The sequence below is a fragment of the Lepidochelys kempii genome, chromosome 5 (genome assembly GCF_965140265.1).
Source record: "Lepidochelys kempii isolate rLepKem1 chromosome 5, rLepKem1.hap2, whole genome shotgun sequence".
Taxonomy (NCBI): Eukaryota; Metazoa; Chordata; order Testudines; family Cheloniidae; genus Lepidochelys; species Lepidochelys kempii.
Genome location: NC_133260.1, coordinates 69,610,900 through 69,630,335, shown reverse-complemented (window position 1 = coordinate 69,630,335; position 19,436 = coordinate 69,610,900). Strand labels below are relative to the sequence as shown.

Genomic DNA, 19,436 nt, shown 5'->3' with positions numbered 1-19,436 from the left:
GCCTCTGTGACACCAGGACTAAGAGAAGGGAAACACTCGCTCCAGTTCTATGTCTCCACTGCTGGCACCTAGGCAGCACAGAGGAGGAGGAGGGCACAGCCACATTGGACTGCAGAAAGGTAAGGAATAAAGAGTGATGTGGCAGGCACCAGTGATTGTGGAGGAGCAGAAGAAGAGGATGGGCAGGAGCTGGACGGAGCTGAACAGGGAGAGCTTTATGTGAACAGAAACAATGGGTGGGGAGTGGGTTAGAAGCAGAGAGGGGTAGCTTGCAGAAGGGGTGAGCGCTGGAGGTTGAACAGAAGCGGAGCATGTGAGAGACAGGAACTGAAATGTTGCACAAGAACAGAGGGGGAAGAAGGAAAGGAGCCAAGGGTGTGATGAAGGTTGGACAGGAGCAGAGGAGAAGGGAAGCAAGAGCTGGGGATGTGTGCCCCGCTTGTAGCGGACTGTATAGGAGCAGACAGGGAAGGAAGTAGGACCTGGGTTGGGAGGTGGTTGGATCGCAGAAAGGGAGTACAGGAGGAGGCAGGAGCTGGGATGGGAAGTGATAGATGTAAGGAGAAGGGGATGGGGGGAGGTTTGGATAGCAGCAGAGTGTCAGGGAGCAGCATATGGGCCCTTTGACATAGTGATTAAAGCCAGAGCTCCACCTAGGGTTTAGAGCCATGAACAGGAACTGGGAGTCAGAGCCGGATTCAGAAGCTGGCCAAGGGAGCAGAACTGGAACAGACTGGAGCAGGACAGGAACAAAGCCAGAACAGGACTGGAGCAAGGCCGGAGATCACAGATGCTGGCATAAGCTTTGAGCAGCCAGTGATCTGCCGCTGCTGCTAAGCATAAATGCAGACCTGTCGGAGACTTGCAGCCAACTGGGCAAGCCAGCCAGTCAGGAGATTCTGCCACAGCCCAGCAGGGCTCATTAACCAGCCTGAAGACTGAGCCAGCTAGTCCCAGGCGCCAGCTGAGGGAACTCAAGCCCATAGTTCCTGACACACATGGACAGAAGCAGAATGGTCTATAACCGTTAAAGCACATTCCCCTACCGAAACTGTAATAGAATCCAGAAGTCTTGAGTCTCTACATTCCTCTGCTGTTAGCTACCCATTGGCAAAGTGCCTTATTCCCCCCTCTAGTGACTGGTGCACATGGACAACGACAGCCTAATACTGGTACCAGTTCCCACCAGAAACTTGACAATTTATGCCTTAATCTCCCTGCGCTTCAGTTCAGCAGATATAAAATGAGGATACCACCACCACCACTTAATCTCACAAGGATGTTGTAAAGATAAATGCATTAATGTTTGTGAAGCATTTGATACTATGGTGAGATTACCACAGAAATGCCCATGAGGAAATTAATAATATTGTATTCAGTGCAGGGTATGGAAGTTGTACATTAAAGAGTATAAAATAAATATTGAATAACTACTTATTCTCTTAATGAGGCAGGGGTCCTGTGGAAAAAATGTGCTCATGTAATTAAAGACAGTATCATAATGCATACACACAAGTGGGATGAATTAAGTTTGTGCAGACAACCTTAATTCTAGTATTACCTATACTCTGAATGCTTGACTTAACAACCTTAACATTCTTTTAATGTTTTTTAAATGTAATCCAAGAAACAATTAAAGTGTTTAACTACAAGAAAACTTCAGACAACAGAAAAGCAGATGGAAGGAAGTTGTTTTTGTCCAAACATTCTGGCAGATGGAAGGAACTGAGGGTGAGGCTATAGCTTCTTCTACAGCCTTAGATCTGATTGACAGAGCCAGAAGAGTACCCAGAAGTCACCTACTACAGGACAGGCTCAACAAAGAAAATAACAGAACGCGACTAGCCGTCACCTTCAGCCCCCAACTAAAACCTCTCCAATGCATCATCAAGGATCTACAACCTATCCTGAAGGATGACCCATCACTCTCACAGATCTTGGGAGACAGGCCAGTCCTTGCTTACAGACAGCCCCCCAACCTGAAGCAAATACTCACCAGCAACCACACACCACACAACAGAACCACTAACCCAGGAACCTATCCTTGCAACAAAGCCCGTTGCCAACTGTGTCCACATATCTATTCAGGGGACACCATCATAGGGCCTAATCACATCAGCCACACTATCAGAGGCTCGTTCACCTGCACATCTACCAATGTGATATATGCCATCATATGCCAGCAATGCCCCTCTGCCATGTACATTGGTCAAACTGGACAGTCTCTACGTAAAAGAATAAATGGACACAAATCAGACGTCATGAATTATAACATTCAAAAACCAGTCGGAGAACACTTCAATCTCTTTGGTCACTCGATTACAGACCTAAAAGTTGCAATTCTTCAACAAAAAACCTTCAAAAACAGACTCCAATGAGAGACTGCTGAATTGGAATTAATTTGCAAACTGGATACAATTAACTTAGGCTTGAATAGAGACTGGGAGTGGATGGGTCATTACACAAAGTAAAACTATTCCCCCCCACCCCCCACTGTTCCTCAGACGTTCTTGTCAACTGCTGGAAATGGCCCACCTTGATTATCACTACAAAAGGTTTTCTCCCCCCCCCCCCCCCCGCTCTCCTGCTGGTAATAGCTCACACCTTAAGTGATCACTCTCATTACAGTGTGTATGGTAACACCCATTGTTTCATGTTCCCTATGTATATAAATCTCCCAACTGTATTTTCCACTGAATGCATCCGATGAAGTGAGCTGTAGCTCGCGAAAGCTTATGCTCAAATAAATTTGTTAGTCTCTAAGGTGCCACAAGTACTCTTTTTCTTTCGCCTTGGATCTGAACATGATCATGAGGGACTATTCAAGTGACCTCAACAGACAAAGCTTTCTAGAAGGCATTGAAGTTTGAAATCTTACTTAAGTTTGGATCTGCGCAGAGAATACTTGTAGAAGAAAACGGGGTTTTTCAGTTTTACAGCAATACACTGCATGACCTTGCATGAAGTGGTGATTGCAAAAGACTGCACAGCTCCCTGAGTGTATGCATGTACTCAAAAATTCTTCATCAGAAGTAGTACATCTGTGCATTATATAATTCAGCTGAACATCATATTTTCCTCTAACGTGAGTCCCTACTGTTACTTCAGATTCTTCATCTCATCAAGGAGCACCACATTTCATCCTGAGTGATGGGTGAATGTGTGTACAGTGTCCTGGCAAATGGTACTGTTATATATAGCATATTATTGCGCCTAGCTATCCCATATAACCTTGTATATGGAACAAAGAAAAATGTCTCAGCAAATGATCTGGAGTCCTGTTCTTGTATACTTCCTGACCATTATTTTCTTTTAATACAATACACAGAATCTCTCTCTCACAAGGATTACACATTTGTCTTCAGATAGGAATATGAACAGCTGCTATGTAGTCCCTGAATGATTTATTGCAATTTAGTTATATCCTTAACTGGGGGAATAGTAAGATTACTTTGTGTCTTTTGTCTTATTTTGATGGCAGTTTTGTTTTTCAGATGAATAACTTCTCCTCCGTGTGAATATGAAAAATGTTGTATGTTAGTGGTTTATGATCATAGAAGCACACATTACAAATACACTTGGGTGAAATTTCCAACACCTAATGATCTGATATTTTCCATTGCATGAAAAATGTAGGTACATTCTTCAGGATAAATACAAATATACATAAGCAATAATAATAATTACCTTTGCCTGCAAATGTCTGGGTGTTTGTATTTTGTTTCTCTAGCAAACTATGGCATCCAAAGATCCTACTCTGAACTAGATTCAGGATCTGGTATAACTTCTAGGCGGGTGACCCCCAATTGTACATATCTGTTCACTTTTTCTGCAAGACCTCAGTTCACTTAATCTATTTTAATACCTTCAAACACTTAAATCTTCCTCTTGGGTAAATGGTTGTCTTTGTTACAAACTGTTAACTATGCTATCACTGTGCCCAACTGAGATCCTAACTTTGCTCATAACGGCAGTAGTCTGACCCCAAAATTTTCTTTTCCCTGTCACACAAAAGGAGTAAATGAGATTATCTTCAATAGCTTGACAGAAGAGCATCTGATTCCAGTATGCCTACATTTGTCTGTGTGAGAAAAAATATATCTGTGGGTCTGCCCATGTGCTAATCACATTCCACCTCAACTACTGCTCGGGCACACCTGAAGATATGGCCCTTCATACATACATATCTTAATGTTTCTGTTTCAGCATGCCTCTTACATTCTACTTTCCAGGTGCAGCTGGTCTTTAGGGGCTAACAGGGCAGACTGTTTAGTGTTACTGATATACTGTTAGGTACAGCACCACCTGCTGACACAGGAGACTCTCGGTGGGACTGGAGCTGTCTTCCAGTATTGAATGTTGCACTACCAATGGCTGCCACCTGACCCTGCAGTATATGGACTTCAGACAGCGTGATCAGGAGGTGACAGAGAGCAGAGAATAGAGGTTTCCGAGAAGCTATTTCAGTTCTGCTCTCTAAAGAAAGGGAATAGGTCTGTCTGCATATGCTCCCTGCTGACTCAAGCCCCTAAATCACATTCACTACATGGGCTACAAGCAACAGCATGAGAAGGCATAGAAAAGGCTTCTAAAAGAGATTTCAGATCAGATGCATATGCTTCTTGCTACCTCTGCTCCTGCTAGGACCAGCTCTAGGCACCAGCAAAGCAAGCATGTGATTGGGCGGCACAATTCCAGGGGCGGCATTCCGACCACCCCCCCCGCGCCCACCCCACCCCCCTTTTTTTTTTACACTTGGGCAGTTGCGCTCTCGGAACTTGGGGTGGCAAATTTTTTGCTTGGGGCAGCAAAAAACCTAGAGCCGGCTTTGGCTCCTGCTTTGCTGTACACAACAAGTAGAAATGCAACAATAAAACAAAACACATTAATATACTTTGGGTGAGTTGTCTACTGTAGTGGCATGTTTTGTTCTATTTCTCCATGTTTAAAAAATTATAAAAGGGGTTTCTAGACAAGGCTGGGGTGTGTCAGAGCTATAGGGGGTGAGAGCGAAGAGTGTCTCTTGCACCTTGTGGAGGTGGATTGTAGGTAGGAAAGGGAAGAGTCTGAGCCTGGAAGGTTGTGTGTGTGTGTGTGTGTGTGTGTGTGGGTTTACCCTGAGAATTGGGGTGCTGGGTGAAAGGAAGTTCAGAGCTTAGCTGGTGGTTTTGATCTGTGGAAAAGTTAGGTTGTAAGAGGAGGTTTCTCAGCCTGGGAAGTTAGGCGTGGATGTCACAATGCATACATGTGCAGTGTGTTCTTGAGCAGGTGAGGGTTGGGTGGGAGGATGGATTGTTTTGGTAGGGTTGAGGGCAGGAGGAAATGAAGTCAATTAGTCATGAGAGTTTGGATAAATTGATGGTCTGTGTGTGTGGAGTAGAGCTAAGACTGGAGGGGCAAAGGTTGAGACTAGAAAAGGCAAAAGGGTCAGTGAGATGATGTTGTTCCCCTCCCTGCTTTCTACTGTAAAATGTCCCAGTTCTTCATTCTGAAAGAAGGGGGTAGGAAAGGGGACATGCCCCCTTTTCTTCCCACTTCTGCACCAACCTCCCTTATCCCACAAGATAATACTTCCCTGTAACCCTCGCTGACCCCCATGTCCCAGTTTGTCACTTAGAAAGTATGATTCTCCTATGAAAAACTGCTAACTGTAGTCCCACTAGTTATTCTGGGCACCAACTACCAATGCTAAATTTGATTTATTATTATTGGTAACTTGTGCAGCATCTAGACATACTCTGGGCCTTTAACAACAGAGCGCCTACTTAGGGGTATTCTCTCCTAAAGAATAGTTATACTAGTGAGTCTTTTTAAAAGTAATTTAATTTTTCTTTTTACATGTTATTTCTCCAATTCTTATGTTTACACTATACTGCAGTTTCTCTGTACAGCAATTTTAGTATATAAAACAGAAAACAATAGGATGGGGCCTGATTGTGCTAGATGCTCTACCAACACGTATGAACAAACAGTTCCAGACCAAAATGCTTAAACCTAGGAAAATAAGGCTCAAGGTCTGTTGCAGGACTTCACTCCTAATGAGTCTAGGAACCCCAGATGGCAGTCCTCTTCCTGTGCTACATGTCTTACAAGCCTTGCAGGAGGTGAGCTGCACTCCTGCACTTCTCAGGCATTTCAAATGGAAGCTACCTTCGCCATTTTTGCCAACTATTTGTGAAGGAAGGCCAGATTGAGCAGGTTGCACTCATTCCTGTTCCTGTTGTTTGCTTTTCTGAATCTCAAAAGGAACTCCCTACCATTGCCCTCCCCTCTATACTTTTAAAGGCAACAGCTTGGGATGACGCACAGGAAACCCATGGCAGAAAAGAAACACAAAGAAAACAGAACAGTGAATGGACAAATAAAGGTGGAAAATGGGAATAAAATAAACACTGCTGTGGACCTATATGGCTTCTTAGCAACAAATTAAGTTATATGGCTGTTTATATAGCTGTATAATTGTATTATACACTGAGACCTACCCATACCTCACGTATACGTCACGTCTGTGAAATCCACCCTTTTCACAGATCATATGGCACGATACTAGTGACATGCAGTATTACACAATATGTACCACTCATAACCACTCTAACCTGCCGCCATGCTTAAGAATAGTCCTATGTTTGATGTAACATTGTCACCAGCCTAGTGTATGCCAGTGAACCAAGACCAATGAATGCAGAAGAAACTTGTGATCTGTGGCAGATCTGAATGCTGCAGCATCTGAAAGAGAGAATCTAAAGAATGTGCCATTATGAACCTAAGTGTAAGGGTAAATGTGCCAATCTAAAGCAATGCTCCTTCTAGGCTGGCAAGTGAAGACAGTCAGCACATCTTTCCATATCTGGTGAAAGTAAATACAAGACAAGCTATAAAATAATTGTACCTATCCCTTGCAATATCTTCTTCTATTTTCAATTATATATTCAGCAAGCAATGCAGCTGTGTTCTTTGGAAAGGTGAACATAGCACATATTTGAAAATTCAGCTCTATCACTGAATCAATATGACATATCACACAGACATTTTTATTTATATCTACTGTTTAGATATAAGTTGTCATGGGATAAGAGGGAAGATCCTTTCATGGACTGAGAACTGGTTAAAAGACAGGGAACAAAGGGTAGGAATAAATGGTAAATTTTCAGAATGCAGATGGGTAACTAGTGATGTTCCCCAAGGGTCAGTCCTAATACCAATCCTATTCAACTTATTCATAAATGATCTGGAGAAAGGGGTAAACAGTGAGGTGGCAAAGTTTGCAGACGATACTAAACTGCTCAAGATAGTTAAGACCAAAGCAGACTGTGAAGAACTTCAAAAAGATCTCACAAAACTAAGTGATTGGGCAACAAAATGGCAAATGAAATTTAAGGTGGATAAAGTAATGCACATTGGAAAAAATAACCCCAACTATACATACAATATGATGGCGGCTAATTTAGCTACAACTAATCAGGAGAAAGATTTTGGAGTCATCGTGGATAGTTCTCTGAAGACGTCGATGCAATGTGCAGCGGCAGTCAAAAAAGCAAACAGGATGTTACGAATCATTAAAAAAGGGATAGAGAATAAGACAGAAAATCTTATTGCCCTTATATAAATCCATGGTACGCCCACATCTTGAATACTGCGTACGGATGTGGCCCCCCCATCTCAAAAATGATACACTAGCATTAGAAAAGGGCAACTAAAATGATTAGGGGTTTGGAATGGGTCCTATATGACAAGAGATTAAAGAAGTTAGGACTTTTCAGCTTGGAAAAGAGGAGACTAAGGGCAGATATGATAGAGGTATATAAAATCAAGAGTGGTGTGGAGAAAGTGAATAAGGACAAGTTACTTACTTGTTCCCATAATATAAGAACTAGGGGCAACCAAATGAAATTAAAGGGCAGCAGGTTTAAAACAAATAAAAGGAAGTTCTTCACACAGCGCACAGTCAACCTGTGGAACTCCTTGCCTGAGGAGGTTGTGAAAGCTAGGACTAGAACACGGTTTAAAAGAGAACTGGATAAATTCATGGAGGTTAAGTCCATTAATGGCTATTAGCCAGGATGGGTAAGGAAAGGTGTCCCTAGCCTCTGTTTGTCAGAGGGTTGAGATGTATGGCAGGAGAGAGATCACTTGATCATTACCTGTTAGATTCACTCCCTCTGGGGCACCTGGCATTGTCCACTGGGCTGGATGGACCTTTGATTGGACCCAGTATGGCCATTCTTATGTTCTTATACAGAAAGCAATATTACAAGTATTTTTCATATACCTTTTTGTTAAACATACTGTGAACAATACGGGTCCGCCTACACTGCAACTGAACACCTACAGCTGGTCTGTGTCGACTGACAGGGGCTTGCAGGGTTCAGGTTATCGGGCTGTAAAATGGGACTTTAAAATTGTGGCATATACACTCAGCCGCCGCAAGGGGGGAGAGGGAGATTCCAGATCCCCAGCTCCAGTCCGAGCCCAAAGGTCTACATCAAAATTTTACAACCCTGCAGCCCAAGCCCCATGAGCCTGAGTCTGCTGTCAGACATACCCATAATGTTTAATAGAAGTTTGTTGGAGCCCTAAACACCTTTTCTTAAACTAAAAACAGCATTCAGCATGGGCCCAGTCCCACTGAAGTCCTAATTCAAAATGTCATATGCTTGCCCACATTTTTCATGGCCTCACTCCCCAGCACATCTCTAACTATATAGCCTCCTCACTCAGTCATCCACTTAGCTCCGCTAGGCTTCTTCTCAACACAACTGGGGGTTTCTCTTTGACTTGGGCTATCTGTCAGGAAATCTCACCCTATGAGTTTACTTTTCCTGTTTACAACTCACATGAATTTATTTCTCTCTTTAGGATACAGCTGACTTTGTAAAATACTTTGTGATATCCTGAATGAATGGTGCTGTATAAAAAAATTATTGTATCATCTTCTTTGGCCCCATGGCATTTCTGGATTTGAAAATGTCAGAAAAAGAATCAGTCACGATTTTCTTGATACTGAAGGATAGCTAACTGCTTATCAGACACTGCTCCGTCTATCCGGTCAAAAAAACTTACTGTAAATACTTTGATATACAGTATACTCCAATTAATCTGAAACCCTATTCTCCAAATTCTTTCCTTGTCGCCCAGCATGATATACATGTCCTTTGCAGCATGTACCTCATGTATCTCACTCTGGGAGATAAGGAAAGGATACGGATACTGTGACGCTTTGGACAATACAGCAGAGACCCCTGGCCAGGACTGCAAGGAGGAAGAGCAGCCGCTGCTGGGGAGGCCACCCTGCTGCTGAATGGCTCCTGGCCGTGCAGGGATCCCTCTGCAGCCCAGCTGTCATTGAAATGAGTGGAGCCATGGCAGCAGAGCTGCAGAAGGTTTCTTGCACTGCCACAGGGTCAGTAACACCTGCCCACTGCAGGTGAAAGGAGGAACACTGCAGTCCTGGTGTAGCTACAGTCCCTAGCCAGGACTGCGAGGAGAAAGAGGGGGAAACCCCAACTTGGGGGAGCACACCCTGCTGCTAAATGGCTCCTGCCTTCTCAATTATTTGAACTCCTGATAATCCAAATAAAATCCATGTCCCCCATGCTATTCAGATAATCGGGAGTATACTGTACAGGGTTACTTACTTATTTGAGAAAATAATTTAAGGTCATCTTATGTGAATACCAGAGATTTGATAATGATGACAAGTTTTGACAGATTGGGAGGCTTCTGGTCTTGAAGTTTTGAACAGTGTGGAAATTTGACAAATCTATACTAACTGAAAAACTGTGTTCTGCTCAGTTTCTTATTTTCCTTACAGCTATTCCAGAATTACTGATCATTAGGATTTTTAAAAGGAGGCATATCACCAAAGAGGTGGAGCTAGAAATGGAGAATCCAATAGCTACTGCTTAAAGAAACAGAAGTCTTGAATTTTTAGCCTAGCCCCAGAAAACAGCCTTTAAAAATTCTGATGTGCCTTAGATTCCTAATTTTTAAAATAAACCCTTATAGTCTCTTTATATCTGTAGTTGGTCTTTTTTTAAAAAAATGAACAGTGAGGGGTAAAATCTGATCTCTTCCATTGTTGTCGGTAGTGCTGTAGCTATGTTGGTCCCAAGATATGAGACACACAGTAGGTGAGGTTATATGTTTTATTAGACCAACTTCTGTTGATGGAAGGGACAAGCTTTCAATCTTCACAGAGCTCTTCCTCAGGTCTGGAGAAAGTAACCCAAGCATCTGAACTAAATACAGGGCGGGACAGATTGTTAACAAAAGGGCTGCAGACATGCTGTAAGAAACCACTTAAAATGAAGTGGGCAATAGGGGTTAGCAGGCAGGCGGGTGTGTTGCAAATTGTTTTAATGAGTCCAAAAAAACCAGTGTCGGTGTTAAGTACATGGTTTTTAGTGTCCAGCAGACTTATGAATTTAAGTTCCCAGGCTCATCTTTTGAAGGTATTGTGCAGATTTCCTTTGAGAACGAGGACTCTTAATGCTTAAATATCTCCCCCACCATGTATTTAGCTCACATGCTCTTGTTACTTTCCCCAGGACAAAGGAAGAACTCTGTGAAGCTCAAAAGCTTGTCCTTTCCACCAACAAAAGTTGGTCCAATAAAAGATATTATCTCATGGATTTGTCAAGAACAAATGGTGTCAAACCAACCAGGTAGCTTTCTTTGACAGGGTAACAAGCCTTGTGGATAGGGAGGAAGCGGTAGATGTGGTATATCTTGACTTTGATATGGTCTCACATGACCTTCTCATAAGCAAACTAGAGAAATGCAACCTAGATGGAACTACTATAAGGTGGGTGCATAACTGGTTGGAAAACCATTCCCAGAGTAGTTAACAGTGGTTCACAGTCATGCTGGAAGGGCATAATGAGTGGGGTTCCACAGGGATCAGTTCTGGGTTTGGTTTGGTTCAATATCTTCATCAACGATTTAGATAATCGCATACAGAGTACACTTATGAAGTTTGTGGACCATACCAAGCCAGGACGGGTTACAAGTGCTTTGGAGGATAGAATTAGAATTCAAAATGATCTGGATAAACTGGAGAAATGGTCTAAAGTAAACAGGATGAAATTCAATACGGACAAATGTAAATTACTCCGCTCAGGAAGGAACCATCAGTTGCACACATACAAAATGGGAAATGACTGCCTTGGAAGGAGTACTGCAGAAAGAGATCTGGGACTCATAGTGGACCACAAGCTAATTATGAGTCAACAATGTAACGCTGGTGCAAAAAAAGTAATCATCATTCTGGGATGTATTAGCAGAAGTGTTGTAAGCAAGACATGAAAAGTAATTTTTCCGCTCTACTCTGCACTAATTAGGCCTCAACTGGAGTAGTGTGTCCAGTTGGGGGCACCACATTTCAGGAAAGATTTGGACAAATTGGAGAGAGTCCAGAGAAAAGGGACAAAAATGATTAAAGGTCTAGAAAATATGACCTATGAGGAAAAATTGAAAAAAAAAAAGGGTTTGTTTAGTCTGGAAAAGAGAAGACTGAGAGGGGCATGATAACAGTTTTCAAGTTCATAAAAGGTTGTTACAAGGGATAGGGAGAAAAATTGTTGTTCTTAACCACTGAGGATAGGACAAGAAGGAATGGGCTTAAATTGCAACGAGGGAGTTTTAGGTTGGACATTAGGGACTAAAGCATGATCATATGCTGAACTAAAGCAAAAGTTAGCCAAACTTCATGAAAGCAGCATTAGCCTGGGAATGGAGACATACTTGTTTATAATTTTCAGCACAGTGAACATCTGGTTCTTGCAGGGGGAACATCTGCCTTCCCTCTCTTCCCCCATAGAAACGATTTTTGGGAAAGCTTCCAGAGGGTTCCATACAGACATTTCCTTTCTTGAGGTTTTCTTAGGGAGGAGATGATTATGCCCCCCCTTTCCTTTGAAATGAATGATACACTTACTTGGAGAATTCTTTGGAACTTTCCATATTTCTTGTCCAATTTTATATATTTGCTAGATATCACCACTCCATTCATGTACTCTTTTTCTAATAAATCATTCAAAAATTTCTGAAGTTTGCTGTATGAAAACTGTGAATACATTTACTTGTGACTACTTGGTAAAGACATAGAACTGATGCTATGAAAATCATATAATGGAAGGAATGATCTTCCTTCCCAAAGGAAACAAATACACACCTTAAAAAAAACTGTGCCTTCTAGCAAGTGTGAAATAAGAAAATCTTCTCAACCCTACCAAACAGAATAAAGAAACAAAGCATTTAACAGCCTCTCAGTTTGTAATAAAAAAATAAGTTATTTATTGTTTCATGGTATAAGTACCCATGAAGAGAAACTTCTTTAAATTTAATGTGCTAACATAACTGGAAGACCAGATGAAGTATTTTAAATATATAAATATTTTGTTCAGCACTATTGCCAGTTGTATTATGGTTTGTCCTCTAGTGCAGCACACTTTGTTTGGATTTCTAGGGAAATTGCAGTCACTTATATTCTTCTGAGAAAAACTTCTAAAATAACACAGCTTATTTAAATATGTTTTGTGAGTTGTTTTGCAGAAGTGCTGAAATCTCTGTTCTTACTGGTCATTGAGAGAGAGAGAGAATCATAGAATTATAGGACTGGAAGGGACCTTGAGAGGTCATCTAGAGCTCCAATTACTCAGCACCTTTGGAAATTTGGAAACATTTAGGGGCCTACATTTAGAAGTCTCATTTTGAAAGTTTTGGCCTTAATTTGTATCTCCTTTTGTTTTTCAGAAGAAGGAAGACCACCATCACAAACTGATTCACTGAATATTAACTTTTCCCCTACGTCTAAGATGAAACTTTAAGCACCTGCTCTTAAACAAAGCTCTTAAACTGAAACAAAGGCCAAGGGAACTTTCACCAACTTTCACTGCTAAGGTAAAAATGCTAGTTTCCAAATGAAGAACACCTTTATAGTAAAAACTGAAGGGTGGTTTTTGTCAACTCTCTCCACTACCTGTTTTAATGCGTCCATTTCCATCACCAACCTTTCTAGGTTACTTTTATAGCCCCCATTACCATAGTACCTGAGTGCCTATGACAAAAGTCTTTGGCAAAATCCAAGGATTCTCTGGCAGAGGGTTATTGGCTGTACCCTACACCAATTAACATGTAAGCAACACCAGGAACAGTTTTAGCTACGGAAGAGAGACACACAAATAATTCTCTATGACGAGAAACTTCTCATTGTACAGTGATACAAAAAGAAGTATTCTGTGTTTCAAAATAAACAATTATTAGCGCCCCAAATCTTTTGTCCTATTCTATTAGCCATAAGTTACATTATGTGCATTACTTGAAGCTGGTGTGCCACTAGGCTGGTTAAACATACGGGAAAAATACACCAATGGCCTAGGAATGCAAACCCTGTAGTGGCTCACAGCCCACACACTCAGCTGTCAACAATGCAACTTCAACCCTGATGAAGCTTGGAAAGCCAAAGGGAGTTCACAAGACGTGAAACGTCATGAAAGACCCGACACAGAAGATCCCTGGCTTCGATCTCCCATGAAGCTTATGGGCAACCCTAAACCGTATCTGCGCAAACCATAGCAGATGTGGATACTTGCTGCACAAATGGAGAATTAAAGACTCTCCTGTGTGTGACTATCGTCGCCCAGAACAGACCATAGAACATATAACAACTCAATGCCCATTTCACAAATATGAAGGAGGCATCACACCAATACATGCAGCTACTCCTGTTGCAATTATGTGGCTTAATCATCTAAATATAACATGATTAGTTGTTGCCCTACATTTACATCAGCCATACAAAGATGAAGATCGCTTTGTTTAGGATTCATATAAGTACTCATTTGCTCATGAGAGGAGGAAATTCTTATTTCATCTCTTTTTAAACTATGGAAGATACAGGAATGATTCTGTAATGGTTGTAATAAATTCTGCTTTATGTCTAATAACCCTTTCCAGGATTAATGCTTTGTTAGTTAAGCCTTTTACTTCAGCCTCTAGAGAAGAATAAGGATTATTGGAATGTAATGGTCTATCCAAAAGACAATAAGAAAAATGCCAGTACAGTGTCTGTGCAATATGTCAACAGGTAATAAACTTTTGTAATGTACAAATTAATGGAAGCAATTCTACTTTCAAACAATTAATATGCTTTCATTGTCTTGGTAAGTGGTAATCTTAAACTATTCCATCCTCATTTGTTTTTGGATATTAGGCACCAAATGAAACAGAGCAATCACACCACAGCCTGCCTCATTATGAAGTATCACTTTAAAATATCCATTGCTCCCAAATGTTGGTTCAGAAATATTTTGATGGATGAAATCAGAAATATAAGCTTTGATATAATACAGTAATGAAAAAGTACATTGGCATGAATATAGTGGTTAAAAAACTATACATTAACAGCAAAAACCAACCAGGTCAATGAATTAGTTTGAAATTCATGAAATTCATAAAAAGAGTTACACGAAACTAGTACATTTAACAACAACAGAAAAGAAAGGCTAGACTGTGCTTTTTTCACTTATCCCTGAGTAAGGAGTGGCATTACAGCTGCATTGTCCCAGAAAAAGCATCAGAAGGGAATGAGACTCAGGGCTAGTCTACACTCACAATGCTGCAGCAGCACCATTGTAGCGCTTAGTGAAGACGCTACCTATGCCAACAGAAGAGCTTCTCCTGTTGGCTTAGGTACTCCATCTCCTTGAGAAGTGGTAGCTATGTCAATGGGAGAAGCTCTCCTGTCAACATAGCGCTGTCTACATCGGGTGTTCAGTCGGTATAACTGCATCGCTCAGGGATGTTTATTTTTCACACCCCTGAGCCAGGTAGTTATACTAACATAGGTTTGTTGTGTAGACAGAGCTAAGTGTCACAATTTGTCCTGACTCCCCTGCACGGTCAGGTTAAAGCTAGTCACTACAATGTAGATCTATATCCTTAAAGAGAAAAGGTATGCTTGAAAATATATTTCACCCCAAAAGATTTCTAATTAAAAGTTTACAAAGTTTTCATTTCCATTCATTTGAAACAAAAAGAAGAGAGAGAGAAGAAACAACATACAAAGTACCAGATTTTATACTCAAACTAATGTCATGTTATTGTTCCTTTCCTTTCCCTTCCTCGTCCTCACCTTTCTCCTTTTATAATTTTTTGTTTCTTTTTCCTTCCTTCCCTGTCTTGCTATGCAGAGCTTTGAATTTGCAGTGCAGTCATGGAGCTTTACAAAAACTAATAGCAATTTTTTTTAAAGTACATCAGAAGCAGGAAGCCTGCCAACAATCAATCAGTGGGGCCACTGCATGAATGAGGTGCTAAAGGAGCACTCAAGGAAGATAAGGCCATTGCAGAGAAGCTAAATGAGTTCTTTGCATCAGATGCATTCTTGCATCTTCTTCACCTCAGAGGAAGTGAGGAAGATTCTTGAGCCATTCTTTTTAGGTGACAAATGTGATAAAACTGTCCCAAACTGAAGTGCCAATAGAAGAGATTCTGGAACAAACTGATACATTAAACAGTAAAAAGTCACCAGGACCAGATGGTATTCACCCAAGAGTTCAGAAAGAACTCAAATATGATACTGCAAAACTACTAACAGTGCTATGCACCCTATCACTTAAATCAGCTTCTGTACCAGATGACTGGAGGATAGCTAATGTGACACCAGTTTTTTAAAAAGGCTCCAGAGGCAATCCTGGCAATTACAGCCTGGGTAAGCCTAAACAATCTATTAGAATTCTTTGAGGGAGTCACCAAATGTGTTCCAGGCTGATCTGGTGGTTAGAGTGTACCTTGACTTTCAGAAAGCCTTTCACAAGGTCCCTCACCAAAGGCTCTTATGCAAAGTAAGCAGTTATGGGTAGATCCTCTCATGCACCAGTAACTGGTTAAAAGACAGAAAACAAAGAGTATAAATAAATGGGCAGTTTTCACAATGGAGAACGGTAAATATTGGTGTCCTCCAGGGATATGTACTGGGACCAGTGTTGTTCATCATATTCCTAAGTGATCTGGAAAATGGGGTAAACAGAGAGGTGGCAAAATTTGAAGACAATACTAAATTACACAAAATTGTTTAGTCCAAAGCACACTGTGAAGTGTTACAAAGGGATCTCAAGCAACTGCGTGACTGGGCAACAAAATGGCAGATAAAATTCAATGCTGACAAATGCCAAGTAATGCACATTGGAAAATATAATCCCAACTATACATACAAAATGATGGGATCTCAATTAGCTGTTTCCACTCAAGAAAGATCTTGGACTCATTGTGAATAGTTCTCTGAAAACATCCGATCAATGTGCAGCAGCAGTTAAAAAAACCTAACAGAATGTTAGGAACTATTAGGAAAGGGTTAGATAAGAAGACATAAAATATTGTAATGCTACTATATAAATCCATGGTATGCCCACACCTTGAATCCTGTGTGCAGTTCTGGTTGCCCCACCTCAATAAAGATTTATTAGAATTGGAAAAGGTACCAAGAAGGGCAACAAAAATTATTAAAGGTATGGAACAGCTTCCATATGAGGACAGATTAAAAAGATTGGGACTTTTCAGCTTGGAAAAGAGACAACTAAGGGGAGAATATGATAGATGTCTATAAAATTATGAATAGCGTGGAGGAAGTTATTAAGAAATGTTATTCACTCCTTCGCATAACAGGAATCAGGGATTGCCCAATGAAATTAAGAGGCAGCCAGTTTAAAACAAACAATACCAAGTACTTCTTCATAGTCAATTGGTGGAACTCATTGCCAGGGGATGTTGTGAAGGCCAAAACTACAACTGGGTTCAAAAAAGAACTCAATAAGTTCATTGAGGATAGGTCCATCAATGGTTATTAGCCAAGATGGTCAGGGATGCAACCCCATACTCCAGGTGTCCCTAGCCTCTGACAGCCAGAAGCTGAGTGTGGACGAGAGGGGGATGGGATCACTTGATAATTGCCCTGTTCTGTTCATTTCCTCTGAAGCATCTGGCATTGACCACTATTGGAAGATAGGATATTTGGCTAGATGGACCATTTGTCTGACCCAAGATGGCTGTTCTTATGTTGTTTATATATTTACAAGTAACCAAAACCTATAGTATTATAGGAGAAATAGGGAGTTGGGACTAGCAGGTAAGAAAGGAAAATAGTCAATGAGAAGATCTTCATTTTAACCAATGGTTCAAAATGCAAGAGAGTTTGAGAAATCTTGATACACAATCCTTTTTCAAATTGTTTTGTATTTTTATTCTCAATTCGGCATCTTATCTTCTTAAAGAAATCACATGCAAAAAACCTTCTCTGCAGTAATTATTATTACACAAGAGTCAGGAAATGTTGATTTAGGCCCATAAAGCCGAGTCCTTGCAAGAATTTGTGGGGCATTTCTCCACCAAATTATTTCCTTGTACCATTTGTCCAGTTCTCTACTGCACATTTATGATTTCAGTGAGTTCATATTATCTGAGTAGGACAGGATAAAATTAAATCTTTTTAATAATATTTTCAAGGCTGTTGGCAAATTAGGCATTATGCAGTCACAAAACATATTAAACCTTCTGCTTCACTAAATCTCTCTTTCACAGCAGTCAATTAGCATGAACAAGTACCTCAAATAAGAGTATTTCCATTTTCCATAAAACCCTAGTCACTTATCTCCAACAAAAAATGCATATGGTCAACAGATTACAGAAAAAGGACTTGAATGGTTATCTTAGCAATGTGTTTCAAACTGCTGAGTTTTTAAAAACTTCCTAGATATTTTATTCTCATTTTAAATTTTTGAATAGACTGTACATTCAGATCTTTTTTACAAATAACTAGATCGCCTCTTCAATAAATCTGAAGGATATAGAGTTGATCTTGATTTAGAAGTAAAACTGGTTTATTAATGGGTAATAATAGGAAATCTAAATTATTTTGTAATAAAATATAAATAAATTACTAAGTATTTTACATACAGCCAGAAAAGTATGCTTTTTAAAAGATACCCTGGAGAGTCCTTTTTAGTAATGATACCAATGTTATTTTATTGAGACATTTATACATGGTATCTGTGGCATGGCTAATATATGAAATATGAACCAGTTGGCAAAATCCCCTCTTTTTTATCCGAAGACCTAATTACTGCTGCTTCTTCATTATGAAAGATGTCTGGTTTGACTGGAAAGCAACAGAACACAACCCTTCTTAGAAAGTGACTATAATATTAGCCTTTTTAAATTAAGACAGAAAACTGTGTTTGTAAACATAGGGGTGTATTGTTGCTTTTAAAAACATAATGAAAGGGTGTAGTTATTTTTAAAACCTTGACATGTTTGAGTAAAATGATCCCATTTCTAAATTAAACTACAATTTGGATTCTAGAAAATAATGCTTTAATCGTCTAGGTAAATACGAAAGACAGATGCTACTGTAACTAGATGAAGATCTTGCAATGAGTTATCCAACAGCTACCTAAGTCAAATTGTAAACGTAAAATAAAAAAAGTTAAAAGATGTTTCTCTTGCAATTGCCAAGCTTTCAAACAACTACAAAAGTAAAAGTATAAAAACTGCAGATGGGCAGAGGATATTTTACATAGAATGTTATTTTCAAATGTTTTCCTTGTTAACATTTTTTTCTGGTCTTTGTAGCACTTTGTATCTTCTAGATGTTTTGATTCCTCATGTCAAATCTGGTTTTCATGGTGTAAGAATCCTCTATATACATATCTTTTTTATTTCTCTCACTGTTTTCAGAAAACAGAACTACTTAAACTCAGTTATGCTCACAAATGCTTTGATCATAAAAATGTACAGGGTGAACAAGTAGCCAAATTTAATCTTATTCTCAATATTTTAACCACCCCCCCTATTCCCTCTCTCACTTCTGTCTGTTTTCAGATAGAAATCCCCCTTCATCTTCTCGGGAGAAGGGGAGGAGCAGAAGGAACAACAGCTATTTCAAAGAGCAGTAATCCTCAAAAACCAGGGAACCATGGCTCCCTGGAAATGATAGTAGTAAAACATGGCAGTTTTGGGGAGGAACACACCATCTGCCCCCCAAAGGGAGAGGGTGGGAGAAGACTGGACAAGAGCAGCTGTGCCACCACCTCAATTCCCAATAAGCCAGGGTAGTTTGGTGAATATGGGAAGGAATATTTACCGCCTACCCTTGCAATGGGAGGAACAGAATTAGAAACATAAATAATAAGATATGGGATGTGGACCTGAGGCTGAAGAGGATCCTAACAGGAGCGGGAAAGAATCCATTCATTATCTTTCTTGTGGGAACAAATGATATGGCTAGATTCTCACTGGAACATATCAAGGGAGACTATCCCAGGATGGGGAAGATGCTAAAAGAAATTGAGGCTCAGGTGATCTTCAGTGGGATTCTGCCTGTTCCTAGAGAAGGGCAACAAAGGCATGTCAAGATTATGATGCTCAACAGATGGCTTAGG

At 40.4% G+C, this 19,436-nt stretch overlaps 1 protein-coding gene across 14 annotated transcripts in view; it reads right to left on the bottom strand.

The window, feature by feature from the left end:
* Nucleotides 1-19,436, bottom strand: part of FER (FER tyrosine kinase) — a 429,890-nt gene that overhangs the window by 131,093 nt on the left and 279,361 nt on the right. The window contains exon 18 of one of the 14 annotated variants that reach the window (XM_073344653.1): nucleotides 15,855-15,883. The exons of the other annotated variants lie outside the window; for them this stretch is intronic. Coding sequence (XP_073200754.1) covers nucleotides 15,870-15,883 — 14 coding nt within the window. The 3' untranslated portion in view covers nucleotides 15,855-15,869. Of the gene's footprint in view, nucleotides 1-15,854; nucleotides 15,884-19,436 lie in introns of those variants that run through there. 14 annotated transcript variants of the gene reach the window in all.